Genomic DNA, 14,848 nt, shown 5'->3' on the forward strand with positions numbered 1-14,848 from the left:
AATGCACGGAGCAATGGCCACGCTGGCTGGGAGCTGCATGAGGGCTGGTTAGGTGGCTTGAACCTGTTTGCCTGCCTGTCAGTTCACCAGCTCATTGGCGTGCAAGAGGACTCCTCTCCTCCTTCAGCGCCTGCCTCTCTCATCTCCCGGATGCGACTCGACTCGTCTGGCCCACCTCTCCAGTGTCAACTTCTTCCTGCCTGACTCCCGAGGTGGCTGTACCACCACGCCCCCGCCACGCCCCCCAGGCCTGACACACAGCAAGTGACACGTGGCAGCGGCTTAACTTTAAAAAAATGTTTTATTATTATTATTATTTGTATTATTATTTCAAGATCTTTAATTTTTTTCACATTTTTAAACTTGTTTCTCAAAAAAGGCTGGGTAAAGTACAAAAAAAAGTCAGTCGAGTCACAGCAAAGGTTTAGAAATGACAGAAGTGAGGGGTGGGCGGGGGGGGGGCAAGCTAACCCAGGCGATATACAGACAGGGACATACCGTACAACCCAATGCACACAATTCATTGAGGAACACTTGAGGAGCCGTTGCGTCTTGTGTATAATTATTTCCTTCCTTTTCTTTTTCTGTACAAAATACACCAAAGCATGCTACGAAGTCAGGGCAGGGGCGGAGAGAGAAAACGGAACAATTACAAGAAATGAGATTTGTACAAGAGGAAATGGCAGCCGTGCCCCTTTCTTCCTTCTGCCTCTGGAGAAGCCGGCTCCTTCCCCCGGCTTCATGTCAGGTTGTTCTGCAAGCAATTCACCTCGGAGTCATCCGGGTCTGCTTTCCCATTGTCGACCTTGGGCGACAAGGAGTTCTGGATGTTAAAGGACTCCTCTTCTTTGAGGCAGGACTTCAAGGGGTCTTGGAGCTTGTGCGGGGCATTGGGGTCATCCTAAATGGTGGGGGGGAAGGCAGGGGAGCACGAGAGAGAAAAGGAGTCAGCGCAGCCGCAGCGATGGGAAAAGCATCTTCCTCTGCCGTCCCCACCCCTTTTTCCTTTCGTGTGGTGTCTTTTTTAGATTGGGAGCTTGCGGAAAGGGACTGTCTTGTTGCTATCAATTGTATGAATTATATGTCGGCCACTCTGGGAGCCTCTGCAGATGAGGGGGATAAAAATGCTTTAAATAAACTATTTATTTATTTATTGAAACGTTTTTATAGGGCCACCTCACCCTTCCCAGCATGGTGGCGCTTCACAATAAAAACACATAAAACAGTTTAGCAGCTTAAATACAAAGAAGCATTATCTATTTATTTATTTATATATTTATAACCCTATTTATGTATTAAAAGAACGTTGTCATCATTATTATCTCTCTTTTCCCGCTCGTGGTGATTTTTCTAGATGGACATGACAGGCTTTGCCCAATCATGCTGTCTTTTACTGACTTGAACATGTTTTAAGTATGTCTGCTTTCTGGATGTTGGGGTAGATGTATTATAATAATTTCTTAGATCCCTTTTCTCAAAAAAAAAAGTCAACGAAACTAAAACATCCAAAATTTAAAACTGCTAAAAACAGCTATCCCGTAAAATACCACCAACCCACAATGAGGACACCAGCGAAAGCCAGCGTGGACGAGGGAGGTCTGAGTTCCAATCCCCACGCTGTCACGAAAGTCATTGGTTGGTCTTGAGCACAGGTCAGATTTTTCCTGAGCTGAAGAAGAATTCACGGCTTCTCAAGGCTCATCTCTACTTCAAGGCAGATGTTGCGAGCTCCTGAACCTCATATCTGAGCTTCGATCAAGCAAAGCTTCACGGGCAACTTTAGTTCCCGGCAGAGGGGGGGACCGGAGAGAGAAGGGGGCCGATATGGGGACCAGCCTGGCTGCAGAAGCAATAAGCTCAATGTTTCGAGGTGTGTCAATGAGATCAGAGCGTGTTCAGAGGAGGGCGACCAGGATGATCAGGGGTCTGGAAACAAAGCCCTATGAAGAGAGGCTGAAAGAACTGGGCAGGTTTAGCCTGGAGAAGAGAAGATGGAGGGGAGACATGATAGCACTCTTCAAAGACTTGAAAGGTTGTCACACAGAGGAGGGCCAGGATCTCTTCTCGATCATCTCAGAGTGCAGGACACGGAAGAACGGGCTCAAGTTAAAGGAAGCCAGATTCCAGCTGGACATCACGAAAAACTTCCTGACTGTTAGAGCAGTGTGACAATGGAACCAGTGACCTAGGGAGGTTGTGGGCTCTCCCACACTAGAGGCCTTCAAGAGGCAACTAGACAACCATCTGTGAGGGATGCTTTAGGGTGGATCCCTGCACTGAGCAGGGGGTTGGACTCAATGGCCTTGTAGGCCCCTTCCAACGCTGCTATTCTATGATTCTATGATCAGGTGCAGTCCAAAAAGTGCGCCCCGAAGCATTGCAAAGCATCCAAAGATGTACATTTCAGATGGAGCAGAACATCCATTTGAAGTGGCCCAATACCTCTTGCCAGTCCCACAACCGGACTCGAAGATGGACAGCTCAGATGGAATGAGGAAGGGGTAGAAGGCAGGCCAGACCCTGTCGCACTCGGGGCGTACGGCCCTGTGGTCGCCCCTCGCAGAACAAGAAGAGGTTGCGGGGAAATCAACGCAGAGCTTCAACCCGGAGGTGTTGAACCTCCTTCTCTCTGAGGGCCGAATTCAATTTCAGAGAAGCTTCCGGGGGCTGCATTCCAGCAGTGGGCAGGGCCAAAGGCAAAGGGGCGGGGCCAAAATGCTAGAAGGCAGTATTTTGTTGAAACTCGCCTGAGCATTTGGTGATGGAAGAGAATCCGAACTCAGAACCCAAGGAGCTTGTGAAAGATGTATCTGCTGTTTTAAGACGTGGCAAAATATATGTTTCTGAAGCCCGAACTGGGGTTGGTATGTTGAACTGGGGTGGGAGTGGGGCAAAGGAAGCGACCCTGATGCAAATCCAGACGGTAATTTGACATCTTTGGCCTTGGAAGTGGGTTGGTGTTGAAAAATTCCTTGGCAGAGCCTAGCACTGGGTCAGCTGTCCCCAACACGGTGCCCTCCAGATGTTTTGGACTACAACTCCCAGCATTCCTGACCATTGGCAATGCTGACTGGGGCTTATGGGAGTTGAAGTCCAAAACATTTGGAAGGTGCCAGCTTGATCAGGAATTAAATGCCTTCTGGAAGTGGAAGGACTTGACCTAAAGTTGTACAGTGAAGATACCAGGCGGATCTCCCTGGGAAGCGCAGTCCAAAGATGGGGAAACTACAGAGAAGGCACCTAGAGAAGAGCTTCCAGACATGTTCTTAGCAACATGTTCTTAGGAACAATCAGGCTCTCCCACCTGAGAGGCCTTCAAGAGGCAGCTGGACAACCATCTGTCAGGGATGCTTTAAGGTGGATTCCTGCATTGTGCAAGGGGTTGGACTCAATGGCCTTAGAGGACCCTTCCAACTCTGCTATTCTATGATATTATGATATGGGAGAAGGCAGCATGTTGGCTGGGGATGGTGGGAGTTGGAGTCAAACACACCTAGAGGGTACCAGGGATGGGGGAGACTGCTCTATGACATGAAGTAAGACTGGTACCCACAAAGAGCAGCAGCACGGCTCTCGTGCTGTAGACGTGCCTTCGGAGAGACACCACGGAGGGCAAGGCGCCTTTTCACAACCTGGTCAAAATGCCTGTTTGTTTCTCGGGGAATTTGGAGAAGACGCCTTCAATTCCCGGGCCAGCGTTTTGTGCAGCATCTGGATTTTGGGCAGATGACACAAAATTGGGTGGGATAGCTCATACCCTGGAAGACAGAAACAAACTTCAAAGTGATCTTGATAGGCTGGAGTGCTGGGCTGAAAACAACAGGATGAAATTTAATAGGGATAAAGGCCAAGTTCTACACCTAGGAAATAGAAACCAAAGGCACAGTTACAAGATGGGGGATACTTGGCTCAGCAACACTACAAACGAGAAGGATCTTGGAATTGTTGTAGATCGCAAGCTGAATATGAGCCCACAGTGCGATATGGCTGCAAGAAAGACAAATGCTATTTTGGGCTGCATTAATAGAAGTATAGCTTCCAAATCACGTGAGGTCCTGGTTCCTCTCTATTCGGCCCTGGTTAGGCCTCATCTAGAGTATTGCGTCCAGTTCTGGGCTCCACAATTCAAGAAGGACACAGACAAGCTGGAGCGTGTTCAGAGGAGGGCAACCAGGATGATCAGGGTTCTGGAAACAAAGCCCTATGAAGAGAGACTGAAAGAACTGGGCATGTTTAGCCTGGAGAAGAGAAGATGGAGGGGAGACATGATAGCACTCTTCAAATACTTCAAAGGTTGTCACACAGAGGAGGGCCAGGATCTCTTCTCAATCCTCCCAGAGTGCAGGACACGGAATAACGGGCTCAAGTTAAAGGAAGCCAGATTCCAGCTGGACATCAGGAAAAACTTCCTGACTGTTAGAGCAGTACGACAATGGAACCAGTTACCCAGGGTGGTGGTGGGCTCTCCCACACTAGAGGCCTTCATGAGGCAGCTGGACAACCCTCTGTCAGGGATGCTTTAGGGTGGATTCCTGCTTTGAGCAGGGGGTTGGACTCGATGGCCTTGTAGGCCCCTTCCAACTCTGCTATTCTATGATTCTATGATTCTGGCTTCAGCAGCTGCCAGCAGGGTTTAACAAAATTCGATGGAGGGCGGGGTGTGTTTCAAACTATGCTTTGATTGTTGTCATTGTCCAGGAGTTTTAGATTTCTGTTTTTTAATTTGGATTTTATCTGGTCAGGTTGTTCTTACGCTTTGCTGACCTCTATATGTCTACTTAGAAGGGAATGCCTCTGGGCTCAGCGGGACCTTCTTCCCAGGTGAGTGGGAATGGGGCAGCAGCCTTTCATTTTTACTATACTGGAAGCTGCTCAAATAATCTTTCTTTCTTTTCCTTTGCTCTTAGTTATTTGAAGAGAAGGCTATCAAATTCCTTTAATAAATAAATGTAAATAATACAAATAAAAGAAATGAAATAGAGCAATAGGGTGACCCTACAGAAAGGAGGACTGGGCTCCTGTATCTTCAACAGTTGCATAGAAAAGTGAATTTTAGCAGGTGTCGTTTGTATGCATGCAGCACCTGGTGAAACGCCCTCTTCATCCCAACAGTAAAAGCTGCAGGAGTATAGCTAGAATGACCAGATACAAAAGAGGGCAGGGCTCCTGCAGCTTTAACTGTTGTGATGAAGAGGGAATTCCCCCAGGTGCTGCATGAATACAAGTGACACCGGCTGAAATTCCCTTCTCTGTGCAACTGTTAAAGATACAGGAGCCCTGTCCTCCTTTCCATAGGGTCACCCTAGCAGTAAAATCGGGGGCCCTCCATGCTTGCCGGGAATAATGGGAGTTGTGGTCCATCACATCTGGGAGGGGCAGTTGGGGAAGGGCTGCTTGGGTGAGGTTTGTTCACACCCCGGCGTGTGACTGGTTCTCTGTGCATGCTCTGGAGTTCTCAAGCTGTTCACCCCCCCTTCCCACCCCTGTAACAGTGGCAGCAGTGCAGAAGGGGAGTCAGCAAAGGCATCGCAGCCCCCGGCCGGCCTGCCCTCCAGCCCCTAGCCCTTTCCCCCTCTCCCAACCCATTCATCTGCACAGCTTCAGGCCGGACACGTGCGCCCGGTCAAACGCAAACAGACACCACGGCAGACAAGCTGGACTCAAGCCCAGATGAGGATGGACACAACGACCTGGCCAGGGAGGGCAGGGGAAGGGGGGGATGGATGGAAACACGGAGGAAGAAGCACACGGATCAGGCTCCCGCTCAGAGCAACAGCAGCGCCGGCCAAGAGAAAGGGCTTTGCAGCGTCCTACTTTAAAGAGGACCGCCCTGAGATGAATTGTATTGAAATCATAGTTATTATTTCTGTATTTGCCTCTACACGTATCCTTTAGCATATGCAAATGTTACGCAGACGGGTGTCCTCTTGCATCCTCTTTTTTTTGGGGGGGAGGGGGATGCATGTCCTCTTTTTGGGAAATGTGTAAGTGGCCACCCAAGACGCACGCCCCCGCCCCTGCTCAATAAGAGACAGAAGAGCAGAGATCTAGTGCCTCCATTCAGGACTCTCTATTCGGCCCTGGTTAGGCCTCATCTAGAGTATTGCATCCAGTTCTGGGCTCCACAACTCAAGAAGGCCGCAGACAAGCTGGAGCATGTACAGAGGAGGGCAACCAGGGTGATCAGGGGTCTGGAAACAAAGTCCTAGGAAGAGAGACTGAAAGAACTGGGCAGGTTTAGCCTGGAGAAGAGAAGATTGAGGGGAGACAGGATAGCACTCTTCAAATACTTAAAAGGTTGTCACACAGAGGAGGGCCAGGATCTCTTCTCCATCCTCCCAGAGTGCAGGACATGGAATAACGGACTCAAGTTAAAGGAAGCCAGATTCCGGCTGGACATCAGGAAAAACTTCCTGACTGTTAGAGCAGTACAACAATGGAATCAGTGACCTAGGGAGGTGGTGGGCTCTCCCACACTAGAGGTTGTGGGGTCTCCCACACTATGATTCTATGATTCCATGACACGGGTGGTGGCAGGACCACGTGCGATGGGTGGGAAAGGAACCAGCCTTCCTTTCCCACCCATCGCACGTGGTCTTGCCACCACCCGTGTCCTGAATGGAAACACTCAATCTCTATCTAGAAGGGTGCTATTCCGAGTGATCGAAGGACACCCGGAGTTCAGCTACAATCCCTTACTCCCACGAGGAGCCAAACCACAGACGGGGAACCCACTACTCAACGGGGGTTGGCAACTCTCTCTTTTTTTTAAAAAAAAAAATGTACGTAAAATTATTTCTAGGCCGCCTTTAAGGGTAGAGCTCTCTCTCACGGCCTGCGTAACCCGTGCGTGGCCTAAAGAACTCGCTTGAGGGGAAGGAGGGTCCTGCCGGTCTGTGTTAAGACAACAGCATGGAGCCATTTCCAGCCCGAGGGCTGAATTACATTTCAGGGAAGCTCTCAGCGGTGTCGTTTTTTGGTGGCGGCTCGAAGGCAAAAGGGGCGGGGTCAAAGGCAAAAGAGGGCGGGGCCAAAATACAACCAAAAATGCCAGCATGTGGTGGCTTGAAGCTCTTACGGTCAGTAGCTAAGCCTTAGAAGAGGGCTTTCTAGGGTGACCCTATGGAAAGGAGGACAGGACTCCTGCATCTTTAACAGTTGTATTGAAAAGGGGAATTTCAGTAGGTGTCATTTGTATATATGCGGAACCCGGTGAAATTCCCTCTTCATCACAACAGTTAAAGCTGCAGGAGCCCTGCCCTCTTTGGTATCTGGTCACTCTAGTATAGCTCCTGCAGCTTTAACTGTGGTGATGAAGACGGAATTTCACCAGGTTCCCCATATATACAAATGACACCTGCTGAAATTCCCCTTTTCAATACAACTGTTAAAGATACAGGAGCCCTGTCCTCCTTTTCATAGGGTCACCTTAGGCATTTATTTGTTTATTTATTTATTTATTTATTTAAAACATTTATATCCCGCCCTATATCATTAAGATCTCAGAGCGGCGTACAGATAAAAAAAAAAATCTTTCAACCTTGTAGAATTTTTTTTTTGGGGGGGGGGAAACACACACACACTGCATTGTAGATGTTTTTCTCCTTCTCCCATAATAATAGGACCCAATGGGGTCATATCCCATGAAGTTGATTGGCGTGAGATTCATGACAGATAAAAGGAAGAACTTCTTCACACAGCGTAGAGTGAAAAACTATGGAACTCACTACCACAAGACGTAGTGATGGCCACCAATTTGGATGGCTTTAAAAGGGGGTTGGATAAATTCCTGGAGGCAAAGGCTATCAGTGGCTACTAGCCCTGATGGTTGTGTGCTACCTCCAGTATTCGAGGCAGTAAGCCTGGGTGCACCAGTTGCTGGGGAACATGGGTGGGAGGGTGCTGTTGCACCATGTCCTGCTTGTTCATCCCTGGCCAACGGCTGTTTGGCCACTGTATGAACAGAGTGCTGGTCTAGATGGACCCTTGGTCTGATCCGGCCTCAGGGCCCTTCTTAGGTTCTATACAGCCGGGAGTCACAAGATCCCAGGTCTCAATTGGGGATGTCAGAGAAATATGCAGTGGATTCAAATGCTTTTGCATTTCTCTGACCTGTGGATTCTGCAGAGAAGCACATTTTTCCGAGTCACGCGGATTCCGCAAACTTGCAGAGCAGTTTTCTGCTTTTGGAGAGGATTTACACTAATTTCCATTAGCGCTAATCCACATTAGGTAATGCATATTAGCACCAATGCACATTAACTAATGCGGATTAGCGCATTTGCACAATGCACACTTGTGCTAAATTGAATTAGCAGAAATACAATGAAATTCTGGTTAAAGCAACCCATCAATGAGCAGGTGGAACTCCGCCGGATCTGGGCGTCCCCAGCCCCATGGATGAAGGACATCCGCATGGGCCCTCGCTGGAGTTGGTCTGAGCAGGCTCTGGAGCAGGCGGGGAGGGGAGGGGGGAGGGCAGAGCTTGAGGCATGCAGAAGGGGGAGACGTGAAGAAGACGAGTTACCTGACAGATAATGTTATCATAGTAAGCCAATGCACGGGCATGAGGGGAGAGGTTACACGGGGTGTCGCAAAATTTCCTTACATTTGGGTGGGAGCCCTCGGCAATTGTGGACAGCGAGAAGTTGTCGTTGTGCAGTTCGGAAGGAGTTCGGTATCTGCCGGGGGGGGAGGAGGAGGGGAGAGGAGATAATTATTTATTTATTTATTTATTTATTACATTTTTATACCGCCCAATAGCCGAAGCTCTCTGGGCGGTTCACAAAAATTAAAACCATAATAAAACAACCAACAGGTTAAAAGCACAAATACAAAATACAATATAAAAAGCACAATCAGGATAAAACCACGCAGCAAAATTAATATAAAATTAAAATACAGAGTTAAAACAGTAAGATTTAAATTTAAGTTAACATTAAGTGTTAAAATTCTGAGAGAATAAAAAGGTCTTCAGCTGGCGACGAAAGGAGTACAGTGTAGGCGCCAGGCGGACCTCTCTGGGGAGCTCGTTCCACAGCCGGGGTGCCACAGCGGAGAAGGCCCTCCTCCTAGTAGCCACCTGCCTCACTTCCTTTGGCAGGGGCTCACGGAGAAGGGCCCCTGTAGATGATCTTAAGGTCCGGGCAGGTACATATGGGAGGAGGCGTTCCTTCAAATAACCTGGCCCCAAACCATTTAGGGCTTTAAATGTCAATACAAGCACTTTGAATCGGGCCCGGACCTGGACTGGCAGCCAGTGAAGTTGTAAAAGGACTGGCGTAATGTGATCTCGCCGGCCAGTCCCTGTTAGTAACCGTGCTGCCCTGTTTTGTACCAGCTGAAGTTTCTGGACTGTTTTCAAAGGCAGCCCCACGTGTAACGCATTGCAGTAATCCAAACGAGAGGTTACCAGAGCATGGATAACTGTAGCTAGGCTATCTCTGTCCAGATAAGGGCGCAGTTGGTATATCAGCCTAAGCTGATAAAAGGTGCTCTTTGCCACTGAGTTCACCTGTGCCTGCAGTGACAGTTCTGGATCCAAGAGCACCCCCAAACTACGGACCCGATCCTTTAGGGAGAGGGCAACCCCACCCAGGACAGGGCAAACATCACCTCGCCGGACAGATGAAACCAGGAGAGGGAGAGAGACGAGAATCAGAAACGCTAGTGGAGCCATCGAGCCGTTCCTTCCAGAACATTCCGCACAGGGCAGCCGGAGCTCACAAATTTTATTTATTTATTTATTTATTACATTTCTATACCGCCCAATAGCCGGCGCTCTCTGGGCGGTTCACAAGCGAAGGGTGTTACCAAGGCCGGCACCAAAGTTTGGCATGGCCAAGCACCTGCCGAGGGCCTACAACCCTACAGGGCCTCACGGAGGAGGGCCCCCTGGAGTCGCTCCTCCTCTTCCCCATGGCAACCTGCGTGTTCACCTGCCTCTTGCTCCGGCCCAGACAACGGTGGCTGTGCGAAGGAGGAAGCGATGCCCCGGCCTCCTTGCTCATGTCTCCCCTCCATCTTCTCTTCTCCAGGCTAAACATGCCCAGTTCTTTCAGTCTCTCCTCATAGGGCTTTGTTTCCAGACCCCTGATCATCCTGGTTAATTCAGATCTCAACAAATCATGTGGGAAGGAACACTGGTGAGCCACACAATCATTTATGAGCCTCTGAGCATATACAGAGTGCCTCCGGCTCACTTCTAAGCCAACGTTTCACATCGTTTAAGTGAGGTGGGCAGAGAAGGGTTTGCGCAGGGCCTCTCAGGGAAAACCTCCTGCGAAATCTTCTGCTTTGACCTACCTGAATGCACACACATTTGTGCTCTCTTTCAAGACATTTTGATTAAAATCATTCGTTTTAATTATGGAGGGATGTGATGGTAACAATAGCGATGGGTTGTTCACTGGTCTTGAAGACCATAATCAGTTGAGGTTCACTTTAAGAAATAGCATACAAAATATTTTAAAAACATCATATGGGGCGCATGTGTGTGCGTGTGCGTGTGCGTGAAACCAGTTTATTGCCTCCAATGTGTTAGAAGGACCAGAACAGAACAACAGAAACAACTTGTTTCCAGAACAACTCTGGAAACAAAGCCCTATCAAGAGAGACTGAAAGAACTGGGCAGGTTTAGCCTGGAGAAGAGAAGATTGAGGGAGACATGATGGCACTCTTCAAATACTTGACAGGTTGTCACACACAGGAGGGCCAGGATCTCTTCTCGATCCTCCCAGAGTGCAGGACACGGAATAACGGGCTCAAGATACAGGAAGCCAGATTCCAGCTGGACATCAGGAAAAACTTCCTGACTGTTAGAGAAGTACGACAATGGAATCAGTGACCTAGGGAGGTGGTGGGCTCTCCCACACTAGAGGCCTTCAAGAGGCAGCTGGGCAACCAACTGTCAGGGATGCTTTAGGGTGGATTCCTGCATTGAGCAGGGGGTTGGACTGGATGGCCTTGTAGGACCCTTCCAACCCTGATATTCTATGATTCTATGATTCTATGAACTAGAAGGGACCCTTCACATGTCATGTCGAGGTGTCCTGGATCCCTCAAGGATCTTGCTGCTGTCACCATTTGGGGGAGAATGTTAGACCTTTAGAGAGGAAAATTCTTGTCCTGTACTTTTTATTCTTTTAATGAAATGCCTCAAAATAAACCTTAAATGAATTCCTTTGTTCTTAGTTGTTCTTTCTGTAAGTTAAAATCAATTTTAAGAAATGTTTTAAAAAGAAAAGGAAAGACCACGGGTGCCCTGCCTTAACAGGACCGTCTTTCCTTCCTCGTTTATGTACGCCTACGTCCCTCTTTATAATCCCAGGGCAACTCACGCGAACGTCACCCGAGCCATCGCTGGGCCTAAAGAGCCGCCGATGGCTACGGACGGCAAGTGGCATTTGTGTGGGAAACACAGGCGCTTGGGAGCAGGGTGAGAGGGAATGGCCGTTCCCTGCCATTTGGGGGGTGGGTGGGTGGGGGTGGGGCCCTCCCTGGAGGCGTCTGGCGGGCCATTGTTAGATGCCGGAGGATGACGGCCTGGAGACTTCGTCCGCCTGATCCAGCCAGGCGTGGCTTGCGTTCTCATACATTCCGGGGCTCAGCTCCTGTTGCATTGTCGTCCCCCTCCAGATGACCTGTGACCCCGAAGATGCCAAGTGCTGGAATCTTTCCTTCCTGAGACCCTCCCCCCCCATGCAAAGCCTCCCCCCTCCGCACCCCCTCTGAAAGACAATGCACCATCTGCTGTCGCCAAGCTAAGACGCCGGCATGCTGAGAGGCAGCTGTGGAGGTCCTCCCTCCTCCGCCAAGCTCTTTAAGGGGCTCAGGGAACAGGGGGACGGACACACACACACACACACGCAGGATTGTGGCTGTGCACTCAGGCGGCTTCTGAGCCCCGGCCCATTTGCATTTGTTAGCAGCTCGCGGAAGAAAAGGGAGCGCACCGCACGCACGGGCTGACACGCAGGCCGCTCCCATGACCCCGGCAGGATGGGGAGACGCTCCCTCGGGAAGGCGGGATGCAGCGGTTCCCAGGCCAGCTGCACGCCCGCCCCTTGACTCCCTCCACAGGGCCGTGTCGCAAACGTGGAGGGGGCCGTGAGCCTGCTGGCAGCCCCCGGGCCAAGGAGGCTTCTGCGTGGAGCACGGCTGGATTGCAGCGATGTGGCCAGGCATCATGGGTGTTGTAGTCCGGCCCATCTGGAGGGCATCAGGTTGGGGAAGGCGGTCTTAAGATAATAAAGCCACTGGGCTATAGTGGGGTAGGGGGCAGGGGTCCAAAGTGGGATGGTGAGTCTGCTGCGGGTTTCAGCCGGAACCATAGAATCATAGAATAGCAGCGTTGGAAGGGGCCTACAAGGCCATTGAGTCCAACCCCCTGCTCAGTGCAGGGATCCACCATAAAGCATCCCTGACAGATGGCTGTCCAGCTGCCTCTTGAAGGCCTCTAGGGTGGGAGAGCCCACAATCTCCCTAGGTAACTGATTCCATTGTCGTACTGCTCTAACAGTCAGGAAGTTTTTCCTGATGTCCAGCTGGAATCTGGCTTCCTGTAACTTGAGCCCGTTATTCCGTGTCCTGCACTCTGGGAGGATCGAGAAGAGATCCTGGCCCTCCTGTGTGTGACAACCTTTTAAGTATTTGAAGAGTGCTCTCATGTCTCCCCTCAATCTTGTGCTCTCATGTCTCTCCTCAACCAGTCGGAACGCTAAAGGACCTATCCAAGGTCCTTTGTACCTTGGAGAGCTTCTTCAGAGTTCTGACTGAAACCTGGAGCGAAATCACTGCCCCACTGACATTGGAGCCACCGGCCTTCACTGGACCTGAGGTTCGGCACCCCCGAAACAGATACATTGGGACCCGGCAGGAGGGCAGGACGGAGCAGGCTCCTTAGGGTGGTAGGTAGGAAACTTTGGAGCCTCTTCCTGAATTAAAAATGAATGTCCTAAGAAGAAACCCAGCCGTGCAGAGAGGGAAATAAATGTTATTTGGCTGTCTCATTAGAGCCTCCGAACTGCAGGGCACCCAATGACATGGGTTGGGGGCTGATCCGGGAGGCAGAGCGATCCAAGGCAGCGCCTCGTCTCCCAGCCTGTAATTAAGCCTAGTCCCTAATGGGTTTCATCACCCCAGGATTCTGCGATGGGGGGAGGTGTTCAACTGTCACGAACGCAGAGGGCTTTGGAAGAAGAATCCGACCAATTCAGAGATGCCTGGTCGATGCCAGCTTCACCCTGCATTCCAGGCGTGTCAGACTACAACTCCCATGGTTCCCAGCCAGCATGGGGGGGTTGTAGTCCAACGTGTCTGAGGGACGCTCCCTTGAGCCAGTCCCTCTCTCTCAGCGTGACCTACCTTCCAGGGTTGTTGTGAGGATGGGGGGGAGGGAGGGGGCGCTACCTACGCGGCCCTCCTGTGCTCCTTGGAGGGAGAAGGGTGGGGTTAAAAATGTTTACATCAGCCTTCCTTCACTTGGTGTCCTCCAAATGTTTTAGACTACAACTCCCATCATCCTTCCTGGGGATAATGGGGGTTTGTGGTCCAAAGCAACTGCGGGTTTTACCCGTGCAAAATCCTGGCACATGAACAGCCCTAACAATAGCTAAATGGAACCTCCAGGAGCAGAAACAGCACAACTCTGATTCCCGGAAGCTGGGTGCAAACAAGAGGAGACACTCTGCCCTGCTTGCAAATGCCCCAGGGACATCTGCCTGGTCAGTGCTGGAGGCAGTACACTGGGTTAGGTGGGCCTTAGTTCCGAGCCAGCAAGCCAGTTCTGACGTTCTTTAATGTCCAAACCTTTGAAAAACAATTCATCGCTGTCCATAGGGCCAGAAATGAGAGGCTGGCCATGGGAAACTCACAATAAGGGTGGAGGTGGGGGCAGAGTTTTGCGCTGTGCACCTTCTTAATAGCGTTGCAGTATTTGGCTCCTGGTGTTTGAATGCCGTTGTGAGCAGTGTCAAGGTGACAAAAAAGCAGCACTCCTGAGATCCGACAACACACATTTGGACACCCAAGGCATAACATACCCGAGGTAGGGTGACTATATGAAAAGGAGGACCAGGGCTCCTGTATCTTAACCAGGTATCACTGTTATGCATACAACACCTGGTGAAATCCCCTCTTCACCTCTTCACCTGCCCTCTTTTGTATCTGGCCACTAGGGCAGGGCTCCTGCAGCTTTAACTGTTGTGATGAAGAGGGAATTTCACCAGGGGCTGCATGCATGCAAATGACACCTGCTGAAATTCCCTGTTCTGTTCAACTGTTAAAGATGCAGGAGCCCAGTCCTCCTTTCCCTATGGTCACCCTGCATGATAGACACCCAAGGCTTAAGCAAAACGGACCTCCCTCTTCTAGTCTGTTGCTGCCAGCCATACCCTGGTCTCCCAAGGAGGGAACTGTTTGAGACCCGAGAGAGGCGAGCAGGCCTTGATAATTACTGCTGGCACTTTACAAAACGGCAATTAACTGCTCATTAGGGACCTGGCCCGGCCAGGCCCAGGAGGAGAGAGGAGCCGGAAACAGGACTCCATAGAGGCTTCTTCATCGCCAGCGGCCACGTGGTGCCGGCTGGATCTCTCTCTCTCTGCCAGATACAGATGCTCACTGGGGTTACGTGGGGTTAGCAGGCTAGTGAGCCCAGGGGCAGGACGGCCGGCAGCCCCTGGCTGGCCTCCAACAGAAGCTTTCTCCAGCCTTCTTCAACCTGTTGTGCTCCGTGGCCAGCCAACACATCTGGAACTCACCAGGTTGAGGAAGGCTGGATAAGTATAACATTCTGTCTGCACCAGTCTGGGTAGGGGATGCTGGAGCTTGTAGTCCAACACATCTG

At 50.5% G+C, this 14,848-nt stretch overlaps 1 protein-coding gene across 1 annotated transcript in view; it reads right to left on the minus strand.

Moving 5' to 3' along the window:
* Positions 1-719: 719 nt before the first annotated feature.
* CSPG5 (chondroitin sulfate proteoglycan 5) overlaps positions 720-14,848 on the minus strand; it is a 32,036-nt gene continuing 17,907 nt past the window's right edge. The window contains exons 4-5 of the mRNA XM_063147579.1: positions 8,528-8,681; positions 720-901 (exon numbers count right to left, since the gene is read on the minus strand). Coding sequence (XP_063003649.1) covers positions 740-901; positions 8,528-8,681 — 316 coding nt within the window. The 3' untranslated portion in view covers positions 720-739. The remainder of the gene's footprint in view (positions 902-8,527; positions 8,682-14,848) is intronic.

This window comes from Elgaria multicarinata, chromosome 1 (assembly GCF_023053635.1).
Source record: "Elgaria multicarinata webbii isolate HBS135686 ecotype San Diego chromosome 1, rElgMul1.1.pri, whole genome shotgun sequence".
Lineage (NCBI taxonomy): Eukaryota > Metazoa > Chordata > Lepidosauria > Squamata > Anguidae > Elgaria > Elgaria multicarinata.